We start from the raw sequence: 21,651 nt of genomic DNA on the forward strand, positions 1-21,651 counted from the left end.
GGCGGCACCTCCGATCAGATCCGTTCTGACCGGTGCAGCCGGCGGTGGTGGTCACCTCTTCCGTCAGAGGTGGTCAGCCTAAGGCTGGGTGTTCGGATCTCGGGATCCGTCATCTAGCACCAGCTGCGAGTCGGAGAGACGTAGTTGCCGGTGAAAACCGAGCCGACGGCGGGCGATGGTGGCGTTCCATGTCGTTACCTTGATGAAGGCATCGTCATGTGACTACCATCGACCCACTCGTATTGCTCCGGGGGAAACCCTAGGATCTGGTGTTCCAGACTGGACGATGGTGGCACTGCGGTGTCGTTTCTCTCTTGGGAGCGTCGTTTTGTGGAGCAGCGCTGGAAGTCAGAGGCAAGAGGTGGAGCGGCTTCGTCTTGCACGGAGCTTCGGTGGAGATGTCAAGTCATGCCTGACCGATAGGTGCTACGCTTGGTCATGCCTGGTCGGCAAGTGCCACGCACGACAGATCCTCCAAGGGCTTCAAGCTGTGTCGGCTGGTGGTACGTGGCAGCATGGCGCTGAGGTGTATCAGTGGCGACCGCGACGTGTATAGCTGTTTGCGCGCAGGGAGGAGGTGCCGTTGGGCGCCGTGGTGGCGTCGACGATAGCTGGACCGATCAAGGTTGATGCATCAGTACAGTTCTGAAGAGGGAGCGGTGGCAGTTGGCGGCGGCGGCCTCTGAGAGCAAGCTGGACCAGTGTGTGCCCCAGACCCGGCAAGTGGCTAGGTTGGGGTCTCAGGTCTTAGATGTTAGGCTTAGCTGCGATGTCTGTTTGGTATTAGGCCCAGGCTATCTGCGCCCCTTCATCAACGGGATAGGTGTAGCGGCAGTTTGTTGCTTAGACGGCGGCTTTAGTCTTACCGTTGTATGACTTTATAAGGTCTTGTGAGAATAATTAATAAAGTGGCCGTATGCATCGTCCAGATGCAGAGGCCCGGGGTCATCCTCCTTTTCTAAAAAAACATCAAAACACCTACACATCAAAAAAATATAATTCAATGAATCCTACAGCAACATGATATCTAACTTGATCAATCATGGGTCATTGAAGTGAAATTGTTGAATGACGGCGTGTAGTGTGAGATTTGGGTTTACAAGTCTTACCCATCGGTGGAATTGTTGAATGAATTCACAGACTCAGTTCTGTGACAACCAAATATGTTGGCATCGGAATCCAGAACTGAATTCTGTGAAATTCGACCCAAATGACGGGTGCGAGACAAGCTGTTAATCTTATTTCAGGTAGCTAGTTACTTGAGCACCGCATGGTTGATATAGGAAGTAATTTGGGGGCCAAATTAAGAAAATCCATGTTTTGTTTAAAGAAAATTGTATTTACGGTGTAAATTAAAATAAATACATTTTGTATTAAACTTTTCTACTTCTTATGACCTATTTGTAATGTACGATAATCTTAACAAATATACTTTTTATTTACGTGGTATATTTAACACCATACATTTTTTGTTACTTACTTGAATTTTTTTTTGTTATAGAATTCTAATACATACCATTAGGAATTTTCCATTATGCTATATTTCAACTGTATGCCGCAAAAGATATTATAAAATTAATTTAAAACAATTCTATAGAAAATATAGTGTAAGTGGTTGTGTTTGTTTATATATTAATATCTTTAAGTACCATGGTAGATACCTTCAATCATAAAACCTAGTAAATATTGTAATAGTGGTTTCTAGTGTATGATTATGCATGCAATTCATTAAAACTTTCAGTACCAAATTGAGCCATTGGCAAATGTGTCTTACTAGTTGGGTTACTTAATAAGTTCACGGTATGTGTGCCCACTATACTTGCTATTGTAATATCAATGCTTAATAATCACTGGTGGATATAAAAATGCAACATATTCTATTTTTCGTGTACATGCGATTTGATCATTTGATATGCCGCCCTACAATGCGCTTGGTTTCATGGTGTACACACGATTTTTTTTCTGCTTTCTCACATAAATGGTATGCATGGAATTAAACATGAAAAACAGTTAGCAAAGCATAGATACATGGTGTCTGCTTGAGAGAGACTAGTAATCTAACTAAACTAACCATCACAAGTTAGACTGGGTTGTTTCTATCTGGTACATGCAAACTTGCACATGCTCATGATGTAAACTTGCACATGCAAATTAAACAATTTTATGTTTGCAAATTTAATTTAAAAAATCATGTATTTAAATAGTTCTAAATTGTTTTGGCATATTTAATAATAGTTTTAAATATATATTTGATGTAATGGACATAAGTATGGGTGTTACCAACAAAATATGTTGTTGGTATTTTTCTCCTCTAGGGGCCCAGGATGGTCCCCTTTGTTGGTCTATGGCTTGCCAAAAGATGGTTAAGGGTATGATTGGTCTATTACCATATTTTGGCTAGCTAATGTGTTGATGAAAAATAAATAATCCTACTGGGGCTCCACTTGTCTCACATGGCTAGTGAACAGAAGTCAAAGTTGATCAATAAGGTGCAAGAAGGTTAATCGAAATCCATCTCACTCAACAAGGCACATGGCATTCAACAAAAGTTCAAGCAAATTTTCATCGTCAACAAGTCAAATATGAGGTCAAAATAAAGGCTGAAGTCAACAACATAGGTAAGAATCAAATCAACCTAAGTATAAATAGGTCAAAGTAGCCAAAGGCTCATGGATGCATCAATGAAGGCTAGTGGTGCACCATGCACTATGGATACCCCCTCCTTTGACTAGTCTTCATGGACACATGGGCCTAGACTTATCATCTACCGCTCCTACCTACCACCAGCCTTGTCATTTGTTAAGGCACCGTCTCCTATGTAAGGCGCCCCATGGGTATGTAACTCATTCACTCTCACTTAAATAAACTCAATGGGAATGCACTATTGCTATTGGCCCTTTCAATAGCCTCAAGTGGTGTTATGGTCGAGTTCAAGGAGTCACCTTATAGCTCGGATCTATTTAGATGCTAGTACTTAATTATGATGGGGAGCATAGAAGATTATTGCACGAAATATGCTAAAATATGAGGGAAGGAGGAGAAGAATCCTGGGCCCAATGCCGATTTAACTGGGCCTAAGCCCATTATTGCTCGATTGCTCGCCTGTTCTCTGCTCGCTTGCTCTTCTCCCCGCATCCATCAGCTTTCTATTTTTGCTCATTTTTCTGCTGGGATGGTCTATGTGTAGGGATAAAACAACTCTGTTTTTTTATTTACTAGTAAGCTTGCACGTGCAATGCACGTAATTACGTAATTGTTTACCACTTCATGGTTAAGGTTTCATTGTCGTGTGTCAAAATAGACCATCTTGGTATTGCTGCTCGGGTGTTAGAGGGATTGTGGTATCCCCAGCCTACCAGGGTTCAAATCCTGGTGCTCGCATTTATTCCTGGATTTATTTCAGGATTTCCGACGATGTGCATTCAGTGGGAGAAGACGTTCCCGTCGATGACGAGGTGCCTACGTTGACTTCGTAAATTTCAAGATGATATTGCTGGCTCAATCTTTCGGAGGTGTTCATAGGGGTAGGGTGTGCGTGTGTGCGTTCATAGGGGTGAGTGTACGCGCGTGTATATGAACATTTGCGTCTGTACTATGTTTAAAAAAGTTGAAACATTTTTATATTATCACCGCCCTCTTCCAAACATCTGAGTTTCTTCCTTGTAGGGCTCGTAGCCTCGTGGGTAGAGTGATTATTACAATCACACTTGTTTCTTTTTTATGGGCGCAATCACACTTGTTGAAGTAAACCTCTTACACAGGTCCTTCCATGAGTCTACCCATGGATGCCATGTGTTACAAGGGAAACGCTTGGCATCACCTGACGTATAGCATCGCTTGTGTATATCGACATTCCTGCACTACACGTGCCCAAGTGAAGCCCTCCCATTGCTCGTTCCCCATATTTTCTCTTTGGCATAGATCTCCTACACACATTTCTCTCTCCCTCATTCCGGTCTCCTTTGTCACAAAGAGGGTGCCCATGGCAGCACACCTTCCTATTATAATCATGTTCCATGTTGATTTCACCACCACTCCTTGGTTTCCTCTTCCTTCCGAAATCTCATCATTTTTGCCATCCAATGGCTGCCGGGGCGGCTGATCCGATCATCACTTGGCCCACGCCTATCGCACGCCATGCACCAAAATTAGCCAGCAACAATTCATTATAGTATCAATAACACTCTTCAATGTGAGTACACTCGATAAATCTCACCGATTCTTGGAGCTCTCATTACAAATATATCGTAAATCAAACATAGATTACTTGACATCCATTGACATTACAAAAAAAGGAAAAATAGAAAGGGAGCCACAAATAAGAACTACACAACCAGACATATAGTCATGAAATATATCACAAATAAAAAAAGTACCACCTGAAAGGCTGGCAAATTTTGAAACATAGGAAACACCTAGAAATTACTTGTTGATGCTCACCCACCGTTGTCCCCATCTTGTGCATCTTGCAGCCGCGCTTAATCAGATTATCCATGTCATCTTCTCTCAAGTTTGATGCTATTGCATAATAGAAGGATATATATTGTTTATGGTTATTTCCTATCTCGAAACATTGTTGCCACTCTAACAAGATTTTCTCAAGTCCTCGCAGCTGATATATCATGCAAACTAATCGCAATGTTCCCTGCCAACAACTAAAGAGGGCGGAAAAATTACAAACTGAAAAATTATCATGTGTGGTCCGTGATAACTATTGAATATGAATTCTTGACCTTCTGAAAAGACTTCTTCACTGCACGTCATTATTTATATAAAGCATACAGAGAGCACATAAGTGAGATGTTAGTTCATCATGACATTCACATACTACCGTATAACAATGCAGTGTATGTGTGACGAAAGGATAATAACAAGAAAATATAATGTTCTATTGTCATTTACATAGTTCACATCAATTTACGAAACGTGCCGTATGTAATTGCCGCGGTGCTTCAAACATGATGTTTGAAAATGAACTGCAAATGAACTGTACACAGATCACAACTATACTAATATGATTCAAGCTTCTCCATGTCATATGGCATGAACAACCTCTGTATGAAGTACATCACAAGAGTATAAAACACATATTTTAGAGGAGACAAATTAATGTCTTGCTATGGACACAAGTACCTAGCTTCATTTTGCATTTAGTCATTAATCAACACAAATCACCATGAATCAAAGATCTGGCTCCAGCATATATATATATATATATATATATATATATATATATATATATATATATATATATATATATATATATATATGTTTACTTGGTGCATTTGAAAGCAAATCCTCGTATCAACCTATCTAAATACCTGAAGATTTACAGCTTGGCAGTTCAGGAGGCCAATGACCACACAAAAGCCTCAGTTCTTCATATGAGTTATTTCTGAAAATTGAATCCAAAAATCATGTTAAGTGAATTGGGCATAGTCAACTGGGAATAAGCACATAAACTAACTCTCCAACTATATTGACGAAATTGATAAGCTTAAAAAACACATTTCGGAAGAGAACATAAAAAGGAGATGAATGCTCCCTTGTATACACATTTAATTTCTTAGTAGATGTTTTCATTCAATTCCCAGTGAGCAAATGTCAAATTGTTAGACAATGTCACAACTTCGTGAAAATCATTCTGAATACATCTACAAGCTGTAGCTCCCCATATAAGCATAGGCTAGCAACTTTGAAAATACATTAATATTAAAAGCTATAGCTCCGAATACGATGTATAATCCGATGCTTATTGCCTGTCTCAGTCGAGTCACCCCAATCTGCACGTCCTCCACCAGCCTCTCCCCGACGGCGCGGCCATAGAACAGGGCCACCCCCTCCTCCACCATGGCCTCACAACAGCAACACAAGCACGTGGTGTGCGCACTCCGATAACTTAATCTTGCGCACAACAGCAGATGTTGGCGAATAGATGGCAGCTAGTTGACACAAAAAGACAGGGGGAATGCAAGTATGGACCTGCAAAAATTCAGAGAGATTTGTTGGTCCTGTCCCTGACCCTGCTACTGCCACTGTGGAGGAAAAATACAGAGAAAAGCAGCGTAAACAGCTCGTGTCTGCTACTACTGCCTGTGCACCACGCATTCAGCCAACCGACAGCTCGTCCATGCCACACACGAACCTCGACCGCAGTCCGCGCTCGCCCTTCACCTCCGGCCGCTGCACTCCCTCTGGCCACTAACCCCGCGCTCCCTCAGCCCGCCGAGCCGCGCACGCCGCACAGTGGCCATCGCGCCTCGCTACGCCCGTGCCTCAGAGGAGAGACGTGAAAGTGAAACACCATAATGGGAAGGGCGCAGCGAGATGGACATGAGGCGGCGGCGGGTGTGTGGGGAGGAACCTACCTGCGGCTGCGGGTATAGTGAGGTGAAATGCCTTCCCAGGAAACACTCCTTGCCTTCACATACACCTGACGAAGCAAACAAAAGCCATGGCAAATCAATCAAGGAACCAGGACAGGGAGCACCGGGGGAGAGAACCACGGGGCACGGGGAGAGAGGGGGGCATACGGTGTTCTTGATGGAGTCGGTGACGACGATGGCAGTCGGAGACGACACTGACGGTGACGCTCCACTCGGCGAAGAGGTGGCCGTCGGCCGCGGCGGGACGGTGTCAGACGCGGATGCGGGACTTGCCATGCCTACCCAGGAGGTCGAAGCGTCCGACCATAGATGGGGATCCGGTCTGTGCTGGGGATCCCCTCCAGCGTGCGGCTAGCGCCGAACTGCGGCAGGGGACGGCGAGCACTTCGGCCTCCCCCTCCTCCGCTCGGCCACCATCCGTGTAGGCATCTGGTGCGGGGCGACGGTTCCCTTGGTGGGCGGAGTGTGGTGGGCGGAGTGTGGTTTTCTGTAGCTCAGGCTACACGGTACCCTTTATCTTTGTCATCCATTTATGCATCAAGATCCGTGCAAAGAAATTTGTCTTTTTTGTTTCTCTCAAACGACACAACATATGAACTTTAAATTTTGCAGAACAACAATACATTCTAACTACAATATAGGAAAAAACTTTCAGATTTTTTCATGCATTTTAAATACTTGAAATAATATTTTTATTCAAAGAAAATCTCATTTTGTATATTTATATCAGACCAAAAAATCTGAAAGTTTTTTCACACATTAATGTTCTAATGTTTGTTCGGTCTGCAAAGTTTGCAGTTCAAATGTTGTTTCATTTTCGAGAAACAAAAAAGAGAAATCTTCTTGTTGTTAGTTAGTTGGAGAATACGGATCTCAAAGCAAGGCTTGAGAGTTGAGGATAAGATGTTCCATGTAACCTGAGCTACAAAGAAACTTTGTGGTGGTGAGTGTGGTTACAAAGAAACTTTGTGGTGGTGGGCGTGGCCGCGTGAGGGTTTCTTTGTTTCCTCCCGTCCCAATTTCTCCACGCTCGCCGGATGAACGACGCCTTACCATGGCTGGCCACCTCTCCCTCTCTCGGTCTCTCCCCATCGTGGCTCGTGTGTGTGGTGACGACAGGCATCTCCTGCATCCCCGGCGGTGGCTTGCATAGTAGCGGCGGAAGGGTTTCTACTGGGAGGGATTAAGTGGAGAAGGTCGGCGCTAATCACGGGAGAGGTAGCGAAGGTCGGCGGGGTGGGGGTATGGTCAGCCAACGTAAATTGCTAAATGTACACGTAGAACGGATTAGATGAAGGCTAGCGGTTGGATTAAGTTTAATGGGCCTAATCCCGCGGTAGTAATGGGTTCGTGTATATTTATGGGGTGCGTTTAAAAAAGTTTATGTTTGATTGTTTATTAGTAAAGTAGAGATTTGAAAAAAAATCACAAATTGAAAAAAACTTCATCAATTTGGAAAAAGATGTTCATGAATTTGAAGAAAGTTCGCAGATTAAAAAATCGTAGATATGGGGAAACAATCATGAATTTAATTAATGTTGTCGGATATGAAAAGTTCAAGGATTCAAAAAAATCACAAATTTAATTTTTTTTGAATGATTTAATGACGTTTATGAATTTGAAAAAAGTTTGCAAGATTTTTAAAAAATCATGAATTTTAAAAACTTTCATTGATTTGAGAAAAGTTCAATTTTTTTAGAATTCATGAATTTTTTATTTTTTCATTTTGAAAAAGCTTAGGATTTTTTTTATGAATTTGACGTAATGTTGTCAAAAAATGAAAACACAAAAAGGAAGAGAACGAAAAAGGAAAAAGAATAATAAAAACCTAGAAAGGAAAACTGAATGAAAAAAACATAAAGAAAACCAGACTAGGAAGCTACTAGAAGCTTCCCAAAACCGGGTCACACTAGCGGCTCGCAAACTCCGCACGTCCACTGGGAGCGTATAAAGCAAACAAGAAAAAATGGGCCAGGCCTGGACGGAGAGGGGGGAGGGGCGGTGCATAAACAAAAGCGCTAAATAGCGAATCAACCTGTGGTTGAGATGGTTAGGTGGACAGTGGTATCCCCAATCCACCATGGTTCACATCCTGGTGCTTGCATTATTCCTGGATTTATTTCAGGATTTCCGGCGATGCGCTTTCAGTGGGCGGAGACGTTCCCGTCGACGACGAGGCGCCTACGGCGACTTCGTAAATCTCAAGATGATGTGTCAGCTCAGTCTTTCGGAGGTGCTCATAGGGATAAGGTGTGCGTGTGTGCATTCATAGGGGTGAGTGTATGCGCGTGTATATGAGCGCTTGTGTCTGTACTGATGCTCAAATAAAAAGGAATTTAACTGGTCCTCACATGCGCAATGAGGATACTATACTTCTCCATTGACGATATCCAACATGTGTGGCCTTGGAAGCCTATCTTCTACTTCCTCTATTTCTAAACATAACTCGTACGTAGTTCACACTGAAATCTTTAAAAAAACTTATATCTATACTATTATTAAATAATCAAACTAATTCTTTCTTTAAGCCACCCCGCAGATGTACCCAGTCTAATTACCACCGTCGGATTAGTCCCACTAAATAAAATCTAATGGATACAGTTAATTTAATCCCGAGCTATGTGTGCAATTAGCAATTTAGTAGGACTGAACGCACTTCACCCGCGGAGGAATATTCCACGCGCGTCCGCGTACAACGCTTCATCAACGCAAAGGGCTCTCCATATCTCATCTTCGCAACCACCACGTCACCTCCATGAGTCTCGGGGGAGAACCCTAGCCGCCACTCCTTCCCTCCCCTATACCTCCTCCCCGTCTCGCCGCCGACGCCGGAGTGCGCCCCGGGGCGAAGCTAGGGCCAGCGCCTCCATGCGTCTCGGGGGAGAACCCTATCCACCACCCCTTCCCTTCCCTAACTCCTCCCTGTCTCGCCGCCCCCGCCGGAGGGCGTGCCGGGGCGAAGCTACGGCCATCCCCAAGGAGGGCGACGACGGGGCACCTGGTTTGTGTCGGCTTGGCACGGGCGCGCGGCGAACGCTTGGTGCAGCAGCGTTGAGGCACGAACTACGTTGCCGCAGGAGGGTCGCCGACGCGAGTTGCTGGCTTGTTGCCTGGCTTAACGGTGACGCGGGCAGGGCACCATGGTGCTATCTGACCCCTGCCTTGCTTCCGCCGGATGCGGGCTCTCTCCACTCCTCATGCATCCGCCGTGTTGGTCCAAGAAGAGGACGAAGTCCAGCCCTTGCCAACAAGTTGTACGTCACACGCCCATGGTAATATAGTGACCCTTCCTCTCTTCAATCAACATTTTCTCTGTTCATCAAATTTCCGAGGAGTCAATTGCATTCCAAATTGTAATATGTGGGAGAAGGAATTGAAGAATAATACATCAGCTAATCTCTGTGAATTTCATATTAAATGGCGACAGATGCATCGATTAGATAAAAGTGAGAACTAATCCATCACAATACAAGATAGCAAGACATGTACTACTTGATGTAGATATGGACAGTATTATAGGATGGACAATGCAAATCCATTGCTCAAGCGATATAAGATTTCACAAAAAAAATTACTGGAATAAACTTTTGGCTCGCTGAACTTTTGAGACCTAACTTACGAATTTATAGTTTGGTAAAGTAGAAGAAATGAACTTTTGGCTTGCTGAACTTGGTGTTTCTTTTTGCAGCATAATGATTTCAGAAGTACGGTCTAATGGAGGGGTGGAGGAAGATTTTTGAAATGGCAAAGTCGTCAGCAAGGACATGAGACATGAGGTAATAAACATTCTTCTATGTGTTACCATCTGCTATTATATTTCACTATTCTTTTTGCAACATGATGATTTCAGAAGTATAGTCTTTCATTTTGTTTGTTTTGCTCTGGAGATGTTTGAAAATTGGACATATATATGCAGGTCTGACCGAACTACGTCATTCAGGTGCACCTTGACCTTCTGCCTGAGCAGATGAACTAGCCACTGCCCTGGATGTTGTGTCGTCCTCTAGTCCCGCTCTGCTGCTTCTGACCAAGCACCTCAAACCAAGACTGATTGCTCTATTATTGTGATTGGTCAATACAATATTGGTATATATGTCTTGTATAGTGCCCTTTTGCATTAGTTTTCTTATATTTGCGGAGTGTGCAAATGAGTTTCTTCTTACCTTTACTCATTAATAATAGTAGTGAGCGATTCTCTGTGTTTTGAGTTATCTATTGGATCAATGTATTTTCTGGATTTATGATGTTCATTTTCAAAGTGATATTTGTACTATGTTCGAATTTTGATGCAAGTTTTAACATGTCAATGGGATCATTATGGCTTGATTTTTTCCACCAAATTATTATAGATGTAATTACCTATAGATCTTGTTCGCATTTAATTCTATCTAGCGGCTCACATATGTTAGTGTTGTGTAGTTAGCTAGCAATCGATACCCAATATCTCATGTACACCAGAAAAGAAAAATTCTTGTAAATAAGTAGTTCACTACCAAGTGCAAACAAGATTTTTGAGACACATGATCTTCATATTGATTCTATTTCAAGGTCGGCAGCTTCCCTCATCTTGGTTCTTATTTTAGGTTCAAGCTGACTGAGTAGTATTTGTGATCCAAATGACTAGTTTCAGGTATCAACTTAACATATGTATGTAGCCCTCTCCATTTCCTCATTCTCTGATTCTTTGGGTCATTTTAGAACTTCTGATGGGTTAAGTTATCTGCAGTATAGTGTCGATACTGCTCTAGGACACCTCCCACATTAGTTCTCCATTGCAATTGTTCACCCAACGGACAAGACAGACGTCTCTATGCTCGCCCACCATTATTTGACCGGATACAATCACCCATAAGATCAGTATGCCCCAACTTATATTTTTCCAACTTCATTATTTTGGACTATCGGTTGTCCTTACTGCTATCAATCCATGGCAAGAAGTAATGCAACTAAACTACTTCTCTGAGTTTGGTGGGCAGTAATGTAAGAGGATTATCGCCGCATAGTCAATTAGCTAATGAATATTGTGTTTATGGTCAGATAACTCTCTCGCTGGTAATTTGAATAATAAATGTAGAATTACCTACCGATCTTGTTTTAGTTGGATTGATAATTTGGTACTGCAGGGTACATTGAAAAGCATTTTTAAAAGGCATAGGGTGATTGATTTCATGTTAGCAGGAAAATAACCTTTCACTATCATGATGTCATCAGTTTACAAAGTGTGCAACCTGCCCTGCTGATGTCCGGGTTTTTGTATGCTACTCCCTCCGTAAACAAATATAAGAGTGTTTAGATCACTACTTTAGTAATCTAAACGCTCTTATATTAGTTTACAGAAGGAGTACTATGTTATTATCTACCTTGGTGATGAGGCAGGGAAGGTAAGTGGGGCTAACCTGTTTGCTGGAGCAAGAATAATGACCACATTTTTCATTAATGTTTGAGGGGCAAGTGGGGCTAACCTGTTAGCTGGAACAAAAATAATGACCAAGTTTTTCATTAATGTTTGAGGGGCGAATGGTCTTGGTGCTGCTCAAGCTCGGCCATATGACTGTCACTGTAGGTGCTTCTCTGAGTCATTGTCATCTTCTTCGCCACCGGTTTGGTAACCATCTGGGTCTCCTTCTCTGCTCCTGCATATGTGTCATGTTCAAATGAGAAATGGAGAGGAAGTTAGACAAGTTAGTAATTATCGATAATAATAATAATAATGTGATGTAGAAATACATGTTAGCTGCACATGTGTGCCCTGCAAGGAATTATTTTACAATAGAAATGCATATATTGTGGATTGATGACTAAACAAGTTTGCAAGCACATCCCTGAAAATACAGTACATCCTTCAATCTTGAGAGTTAAGAATTCTTCCGGTGTTGCTGTGGAAATGTATGTCATATCTGAATGCTTGCTTAATTTAGGTGTACACGTAAAATCTAAAACTGATCAATACTGTTTCTAATAACAGATTTTGGCATATAAAATGGCTCTTAATTATATATATATAATTTAAAATGGATGTACGGTAGTAGAATATTTTCAGGTTGAGGGTACTAATTATACCAAACGATGTGCTTTTTCACATATGATTGTAATATTAGTTGAGACGTGCGTTGCACGTGCATATTTACTAGTTTAGGAACAGAGGGAATACTCATTACATGGCTTAACCTAGCGAATGTTTTTTGTTTCTAAAAAGAAACTGTAGCCAACGTTTTTTGTTCCTTTTTGTTTTTAAGTCGATTTTTATATTTATTTTTTCAAAAAATATGAGGGAAAAATATTTTTTGAAAAGTAAACATTGTTTTAAAATTAGAAAAAATTAAATTGTTTTGTGAGTATGTTTTTTCGAAAAAAGTGAACATTATAAAACTAACATTTTGAAACCTTTTGTGAAGATTTTTCAAAACTTCTGAACATTATTTAAAACCGTGAAATTTTGAAAAATGAACTCGGGCATTTTTGAAAATCAAATTATTTAAGAATATTCGCTTATTGTTGTAATTTCATAATTCAGACCACTGGTCTTCTCGCATATATATATACCCCGGCAAGTATTATGATATAACTGTTCAAACATCAAAACACCTACACATCGAAGAATCTAATTCGCTGATTCCTGCAGCAACATGATATCTAACTTGATCAATCATGGTCATTGAAGTGAAATTGTTAAATGACGGCGTGTAGTGTGAGATTTGGGTTTAGAAGTCTTACCCATCAGTGCGATTGTTGAATGAATTCACACACTCAGTTATGTGACAACCAAATATGTTGGCATCGGAATCCAGAACTGAATTCCGTGAAATCCGACCGAAATGACGGGTGCGAGTCAAGATGTTAATCTTATTTCAGATAGCTAGTTACGTTAGCTCCACATGGTTGATATAGCAAATAATTTGGGGGACAAGTTAAGAAAATCCAGGTTTTGTTTAAATATTTCTTTTTCGCGGTGTAAATTAAAATAAATACATTTTATATTAAACTTTTGTACTTCTCATGACCTATTTGTAATGTACGACAATCTTAACAAATATACTTTTCATTTACCTGGTATATTTAACAACATACATCTTTTGTTAGTTGCTTGTAGTGTTTTTTGTTATAGAATTCTAATACATACCATTAGGAATTTTGCATTGTGCTATATTTCAACTGTATGCCGCAAAAGATATTATAAAATCAATTTTTTACAATTCTATAGAAAATATAGTGTATGTGGTTGTGTTCGTTTATATATTAATATCCTTAAGTACCATGGTAGATACCTTCAATGCATAAATCCTAGTAAATATTGTAATAGTGGTTTCTAGTGTACGATTACGCATGCAATTCATTAAAACTTATACCATCCAAATTGAGCCATTGGCAAATGTGTCTTACTAGTTGGGTTCATGGTATGTGTGCCCACTATACTTGCTATTGTAATATCAATGCTTAATAATCACTGGTGGACATAAAAATGCAACATATTCTATTTTTCGTGTACACATGATTTGATCATTTCATATGCCGCCCTACAATGCACTTGGTTTCATGGTGTACATAAGAATTTTTTTCTGGTTTCTCACATAAATGGTGTGCATGGAATTAACCATGAAAAATAGTTAGCATAGATAGATCATGTCTGTTAGAGAGAGACTAGTAATCTAACTAAACTAACCATCACAAGTTAGATTGGTTTGTTTCTATGTAGTACACTAATGTTCATGATGTAAACTTGCACATGCAAATTAAACAATTTTAGTTTGCAAATTTAATTAAAAAAATCATGTATTTAAATAGTTCTGAATTGTTTTAGCATATTTAATAATAGTTTTAAAGATATTTTTGATGTAATGAATATTAGTATGGGTGTTACCAACAAAATATGTTGTTGGTACTTTTCTCCTCTAGGGGCCCGGGATGGTCCCCTTTGTTGGTCTATGGCTTGCCTAAAGATGGTTAAGGGTGTGATTGGTCCATTACCATATTTGGGCTAGCTAATGTGTTGATGGAAAATAAATAATCCTACCGGGGCTCCACTTGTCTCACATGGCTAGTGAACAGAAGTCAAAGTTGATCAATAAGGTGCAGGGAGGTTAACCGAAGTCCAGATCACTCAACAAGCCACATGGCATTCAACAAAAGTTCAAGCAAATTCTCATGGTCAACAAGTCAAATATGAGGTCAAAATAAAGGTCGAAGCCAACAATGTAGGTAAGAATCAAATCAACCTAAGTCTAAATAGGTCCAAGCAGCCAAAGGCTCATGTATGCATCGATGAAGGCTAGTGGTGCACCATGGACTATGGATACCCCCTCCTTTGATTAGTCTTCATGGACGCATGTGCCAAGACTTACCATCTACCGCTCCTACCTACCACCAGCCTTGTCATTTGTTAAGGCACCGTCTCCTACGTAAGGCGCCCTATGGGTATGTAACTCGTTCACTCTCACTTAAATAAACTCAATGAGAATGCACTATTGCTATTAGCCCTTTCAATAGACTCAAGTGGTGTTAGGGTCGAGTTCAAGGAGTCACCTTACAGCTGGGATCTATTTAGATGCTAGTGCTTAATTATGAGGGGGAGCATAGAAGATTATTGCACGAAATCGATTTAACTAGGCCTAAGCCCATTAATGCTCGATTGCTCGCTTGTTCTCTGCTCGCTCGCTCTTCTCCCCTCATCCATCAACTTTCCATTTTTTTGCTGGGATGGTCTATGTGTAGGGATAAAACAACTCTGTTTTTTGTTTATTTGGAAAAAATCACAAATTAAAAAAAAACTTCATCAATTTGGAAAAAGATGTTCCTGAATTTGAAGAAAGTTCGCAGATTAAAAAAAATCATAGATCTGGGAAAACAATCACGAATTTAATTAATGTTGTTGGATATGAAAAGTTCAAGGATTCAGTTTTTTTTACAAATTTGAATGATTTAATGACGTTTATGGATTTGAAAAAAGTTTGCAAGATTTTAAAATGATCATGAATTTGAAAAACTTTCATTGATTTGAGAAAAAGTTCAAAAAATTGAGAATTCATGAAATTTTTAGTTTTTTTGATTTTGAAAAATGTTAGGGTTTTGTTTTATGAATTTGACGTAATGTTGTCAAAAAAGGAAGAGAACAAAAAATAAAAATCCCGAAAGGAAAACCGAATGAAAAACAATAAAGAAAACCAGACTAGGAAGCTACTAGAAGATTCCCAAAACCGGGCTGCACTAGCGGCTCGCAAACTTCGCGCGTCCACTGGGAGCGTATAAAGGAAACAAGAAAAAAATGGGCCAGGCCAAGACAGAGAGGGGGGGAGGGTGTGTGCAGAAACAGTAGCAAGCAACACAGCAACACTATAAGCGCTAAATAGGAAATTAACTGGTGCTCACATGCGCAATGAGGATACTGTACTTCTCCATTGATGATATCCAATTTGTGTGGCCTTGGAAGCCTATCTTATATTCCCTCTGTTTCTAAACATAGCTCCGTACGTAGTCCATATTGAAATCGCTAAAAGGACTTGTATTTAGGAATAGAGGGAATACTCATTACATGGCCTAACACTCAAAAAAGAATTTTATAGCCCCATCTCGTTGAGGGGAGCACGTATTTGACATTTATTGCATCAAATGGGTGGCCGAATGCATAGGGGCCGACCCATTAACGCCTTAATTTGAATGATTTAATGACGTTTATGGATTTGAAAAAAGTTTGCAAGATTTTTATATAATCATGAATTTGAACAAATTTCATTGATTTGTGAAAAAGTTCAATTTTTTTTTGAGAATTCATGAAAATTTTAACTATTTTTTTATTTTGAAAAACATTAGGATTTTGTTTTATGAATTTGACGTAATGTTAACAAAAAATGAAAAAAAAGGAAGAGAATGAAAAAGAAAAAAAAACCCGAAAGGAAAACTGAACGAGAAAACATAAAGAAAACCAGACTAGGAAGCTACTAGAAGGTTCCCAAAACCGTGCTGCACTAGGGGCTCGCAAACTTCGCGCGTCCACTGGGAGCGTATAAAGGAAACAAGAAAAAAAATGGGCCAGGCCAGGATGGAGAGGGGGGGGGGGGGCAGAAACAATTCCAAGCAACGCTATAAGCGCTAAATAGGAAATTAAGTGGTGCTCACATGCGCAATGAGGATACTGTACTTGTCCATTGACGATATCCAATATGTGTGGCCTTGGAAGCCTATCTTCTACTCCCTCTATTTCTAAACATAGCTCCATACATAGTCCATATTGAAATCTCTAAAAGGACTTGTATTTAGGAACAGAGAGAATACTCATTACATGGCCTAACGCTCAAAAAAGAATTTTATAGCCCCATCTCGTTGAGGGGAGCACCTATTTGACATTTATTGCATCAAATGGGTGGCCGAATGCATAGGGGCCGACCCATTAACACCTTAATTTGAATGACTTAATGACGTTTATGGAGTTTAAAAAAGTTTGCAAGATTTTTAAATAATCATGAGTTTGAAAATGTTTCATTGATTTGAGAAAAAGTTCGATTTTTTTTGAGAATTCATGAAATTTTTAATTATTTTTTATTTTGAAAAATATTAGGACTTTGTTTGATGAATTTGACGTAATGTTGTCAAAAAATGAAAACAAAAAAGGAAGAGAACGAAAAAGGAAAAAGAATAATAAAAACCCCGAAAGAAAAACTGAATGAGAAAACATAAAGAAAACCAGACTAGGAAGCTACTAGAAGATGCCCAAAACCGGGCTGCACTAGGGACTCGCAAACTTCGCGCGTCCACTAGGAGCGTATACGGAGAGGGGGGGGGGGGGCAGAAACAATAGCAAGCAACACTATAAGCGCTAAATAGGAGATTAACTGCGCAATGAGGATACTGTACTTCTCCATTGAGGATATCCAATATGTGTGGCCTTGGAAGCCTATCTTCTACTCCCTCTGTTTCTAAACATAGCTTCGTACGTAGTTCATATTAAAATCTCCAAAATGACTTATATTTAGGAACAGAGGGAATACCCCATCTCGTTGAGGGGATCCCCTATTTGACATTTATTGCATCAAATGGGTGGCCGAATGCATAGGGGCCGACCCATTTACGAGGTGATGCAGCGAGACACACACTGTAGCGACCGTTTTTTTGTTTCTTTTGGTTTTTAAGTCGGTTTTTATATTTAGTTTTTCAAAAAATATGAGTATTTTTTTAAAAGTGAACATTGTTTTAAAAGTAGAGAAAAATTGAAATTGTTTTGTGGGTATTTTTTTCAAAAAGTAAACATTATAAAACTAACATTTTGAAACCTTTTGTGAAGATTTTTCAAAACTTCTGAACATTATTTAAAACCGTGAAATTTTGAAAAATAAAATCGGGCATTTTTCAAAATCCAATTTTTTAAAGAATATTCAGGAACAATTTTTTAGCACATTCATGTTTTCATAATTTGTTTTCTAAAAGTCAAAAAATTATAAAAGAAGCAATCCTTAAAAGAATTGGAACATTTTTAAAAGCACAAAGATTTTTTGAAATTTCTGAATTACTTTTTAAATGCGGAATGGCTCCTAAAACCAATAGAAAATCTAGCAAAAACTTTACAGTGAAAACTAATTAAACGGGCCGGCCATCCTGAGTGCTTGCCTCGCTGGTTTATTTGTGCGAAATGGCACCTTCGTCCAGTAGTACCATTTGCCCTCGTTGACCTCACACGGATAATTTGGGAATTCAAACCAAATCCTCTCGAAATCTCATGGTATCACATCACGATTTTTGTTCCACGAACAATTGCACACCGCTGAGTTCTTTAAGATGGTATAATAATGTACAAATGAAGCAGCACATGGATCTGTACGCCAACAGTCTACATACCATGTGTTCCTTTCTGATGCTGCACATTATAATACTACTGCTTACTCTAGGCTGAGGTAAGCTCTCACGCACGCATGCACACACGTCCATAAAGATTAAGTAAGCAGTACTCCTACGTATCTCCCCGTGCTTCTCAAGTTAGCTCCAAGTTATCTGCTCACAACATGAGCACGGCCGGTGAATTACTCTGCCTCCAGGTGGCCGGCCACCGTAAATTACATGGGTGGCAAACTAAGAAGATTATTATGGCTGTATCGCACACACTAGGGGGCTATCGGGTGATGGATGTGCCCAGGGTTTTCCCTCTCGGTCGGGCTCGTTTGGACATGAGAGGTGAAGAGAATACCATCCCTCCAAGTGGAGTCCGTGACCGTGCGCGGTCCCATTCAGGTCGGCTCAATCCCTCCGGCCGGTAGCGCCCGGCTGTGCGTGCGTGCGTGTGTGTGTGGTGTGTGGCGACAACGGAACGGCCGGTGAAGGATCTGCGCACATCTTGCAGCTGTTCACACAAATTATACTGATCACATTCTGCATTTTTTTCGTGCGCGTCGGTGTCAGCTCAGCTGGGAGTGGCTGGAATTGATGAGCGCCCGTGCGATTCCGTGCATGGAGTTTCTGTCCAGTAGCACGCAAAGCAGGAGGGTCGCGATCGGACTGTGGACGGCTATAATATTCCCCTTGGCATACAGTTCCCTCTTCCGCACGCACGCAGCGCGGGCTGGCTGCTTAGATTGACTGAAGCATCTGGACTCCTCTGCGTTTGACTGATTGATCGACATACTCACACCATCGCCGTTACTAGCACTGTACAAGTACAACCTCTCACGGCCCGTCTTGCCTGCCAGGCTTAAACGAGCTAGTCGTGCTATGCATTATACCGGAGAAAAAAGGGCTTAATTTACGAGAGGACGAGATGCGTGCGTGGGAGTAGTGGTTGGAGATGCCCTTGGTTGATCTCCTAACTCATTAGGGATCGATCGATCCCACTTGCTTAAGCACGTTGGCAGCTAGCTATGCTATCCATGGAGACCATGCAGGCACCCTAATCCTCATCTACATCTGCGTGGGTGTATGGCTATCAATTGATGCAGAGGTTGGGGGTTTAACCTCCATTTCCCAAAAAAAATATGTGCGTGGGTGTGGAGCACGTCACCGTTTCCAAGACCCATCGCCGTCCCACTTTCCCGTAACCTCTCCTTCGTCTTGCCTCCTGTATCTTACTCTCCTACTCGCTTGCTGGTGCTCCTACGTGCTTAAACAATGGAGATGTGATGCGTGCTTACTGCTTAACATTATCATCATCAGCTGATGATAATACTCCTATAAAACAAGTACGAGTGGTACCCCGCTGCCTCAGCGCGAATCACGGGCTTAAGTTGGCTAGCAAACACATCTCGTCTCTTTTGCCGTTCCGAAGCAAAGCCAAAGCAAAGCAGCCCGTTCGCTCGCTCCGGCCCTTAACCTCCTTCCTTCCCAAGGCAAGCAAAAGCAAAGCAAGCGAGGGCGAGAGAGAGAGAGAGAGAGAGAGAGAGAGAGAGAGAGAGGGATGGGAGGAGACCTGCAGCGGCGGGGCGGAGCTGTGCGGTTCAGGATGCCGCGGCGCCGGGCGCTGGCGGCGGGGCCGCCGCTGCTGCTGCCCGGGGCGGCGGCGCAGGGGGAGCGCGGGACGAAGAACAGGAGGAAGAAGATGGCGGTGGCGCGGCTGGGCGGCGGCCGCGGGGGCTTCTTCGGGGCCGTCCGGCGGCTGCGGATGCGCTGGGTGGCCGCGGCCTACCGGCGGGCGCTGCGCCGGCTGCGCGCCTTCTACGCCCGGGCGCTCGAGGACCTCCTCGAGGGCGCGGCCGCCATTAGCATGATGCAATCCAACTACGCCGGCGCCGACTGCTCCTTCGGCACCGCCTTCGCGCCCGCCGTCACCGTCGGCAACCGCTACTGATGCCGGCCCCCCGGCCGAGGATCTGATGGAGCGGGAGATCGAGCACGCCGTCCATGGTTACGCTTGTGTTTGCCTCAGCTGCTTGGGATCAAGCGACGTGCCCCCTCCTTGATCTGTACGTGTACGTACGTATAAATTCTGTTGTTTAAATTAGCTAGCATGTTACTACTGCTACTTAATTTCCAAATCAGAGGACAGCAGATGATGATTGATAAACTAAACGAGGAAAGAAAGAATCAAACTTGTTTTCCTTCGAGTGTTGTCCAACTATATTATCTTCTCCAGATCGAATTCGTTGTACGCGTACCGTACACTGCACATACTGTATGAATCAAAGTTCTTATTAATTACTTGATCTTTTCTTCACAAGAAAGAAAGGTTAGTCATTAACTTGGTCTAATTATCGAGCAACCGTTGCTGCATGCCTATGATGCACTATGATGCCAGATATAGCAACGACTACTAGTATTTTGTTTTCTCTCCCGTGGAGACAGCAGTCTGCAATTCTTCAAGAACAAATCCATGGAAAACCAGACTATACTACAACTCTCCTCCTCCTCCTCCTCCTGTTCTTCTTCTTCTTCTTCTTCTTCTTCTTCTTCTTCTTTTGCGACTACAACTTTTTCGCCGCCCAGTTTTTCATAAATTAACCAGGCGACTCTCGTCTTTTTGACACTGTATAATGGAAGGGGCAAAAAAAAAACTTCGAAGTGGCAGAATGAAAGTCTAATGGAGGAGCTCACGTCACGTCGTGAAGTTTGAACCACTGCTGGCGGCTTGAGACGCGAGAAGAACCGGATTGAATATGGAAGAAGACGACGACGGCACTGCAGCCTAGAATGTACTACTAGTACCACATTATGTTTGCACAAGTTGCTTGTGCTGGCTCGTCACTCGTCAGATGACATGACAGATAACGAAAATGAGAATATGCCCGGCCGGCCTCTCCAGGGCCGGACCACAGATTTAGGAGGCCCTGGGGCAAGACATCAACAAGGGGCCCTTTTTGACTAGAAAGCTTAAAACATTTTCTATTTGAAAAGCAAAGTAAATATCTTGTGCATAGCGTAGACGATGATCTTTGGACTTTTAAATTGAGAGTACAATTTATTTATTGATAAGGTGAACTACACCATGATAGTAATGAAACAATGTAGTTCCACATTAACTCGCTTTCCTTAATTTGAACAAGGGAGACCTTATTTTGTTCTGCAAAACATATAACCTTGTCCAAACTGGTTGCTACTTAAAAAAAATTCTGCTACCATCGGATAAGAAGTTAGCACATATACGTGTTCTTCACTCCCAAGAAATTTACGCAGATAATAACTCAATTCTTCCAACTTTGTTGTTGTGGATTTGAAAAGCTTACTCAACTTTCTGGAATTATAAGTTTGTGAAAAATGTCTAGAATTACTATCTGGAGGGACCACAATATCATTATGTCTAGAATTACTATCTCAACTAAAAAAAACCTAGCCTTATCATTCAGATTGTCGTAATTTG

General features: G+C 41.7%; 1 protein-coding gene across 1 annotated transcript; it reads left to right on the forward strand.

Moving 5' to 3' along the window:
• Window positions 1–19,397: 19,397 nt before the first annotated feature.
• Window positions 19,398–20,395, forward strand: LOC125514948. The gene has a single exon (XM_048680322.1). The coding sequence runs from the start codon at window positions 19,756–19,758 to the stop codon at window positions 20,143–20,145; it is 390 nt and encodes a 129-aa protein (XP_048536279.1). The 5' UTR covers window positions 19,398–19,755; the 3' UTR covers window positions 20,146–20,395.
• The last annotated feature ends 1,256 nt before the right edge of the window (window positions 20,396–21,651 follow it).

Source organism: Triticum urartu, chromosome 6 (genome assembly GCF_003073215.2).
Source record: "Triticum urartu cultivar G1812 chromosome 6, Tu2.1, whole genome shotgun sequence".
Classification (NCBI taxonomy): Eukaryota; Viridiplantae; Streptophyta; class Magnoliopsida; order Poales; family Poaceae; genus Triticum; species Triticum urartu.

Excerpts from the sequence above, each read along its gene's own strand:
- LOC125514948 (XM_048680322.1), top strand. The coding sequence starts at position 19,756 with ATGGGAGGAGACCTGCAGCGGCGGGGCGGAGCTGTGCGGTTCAGGATG.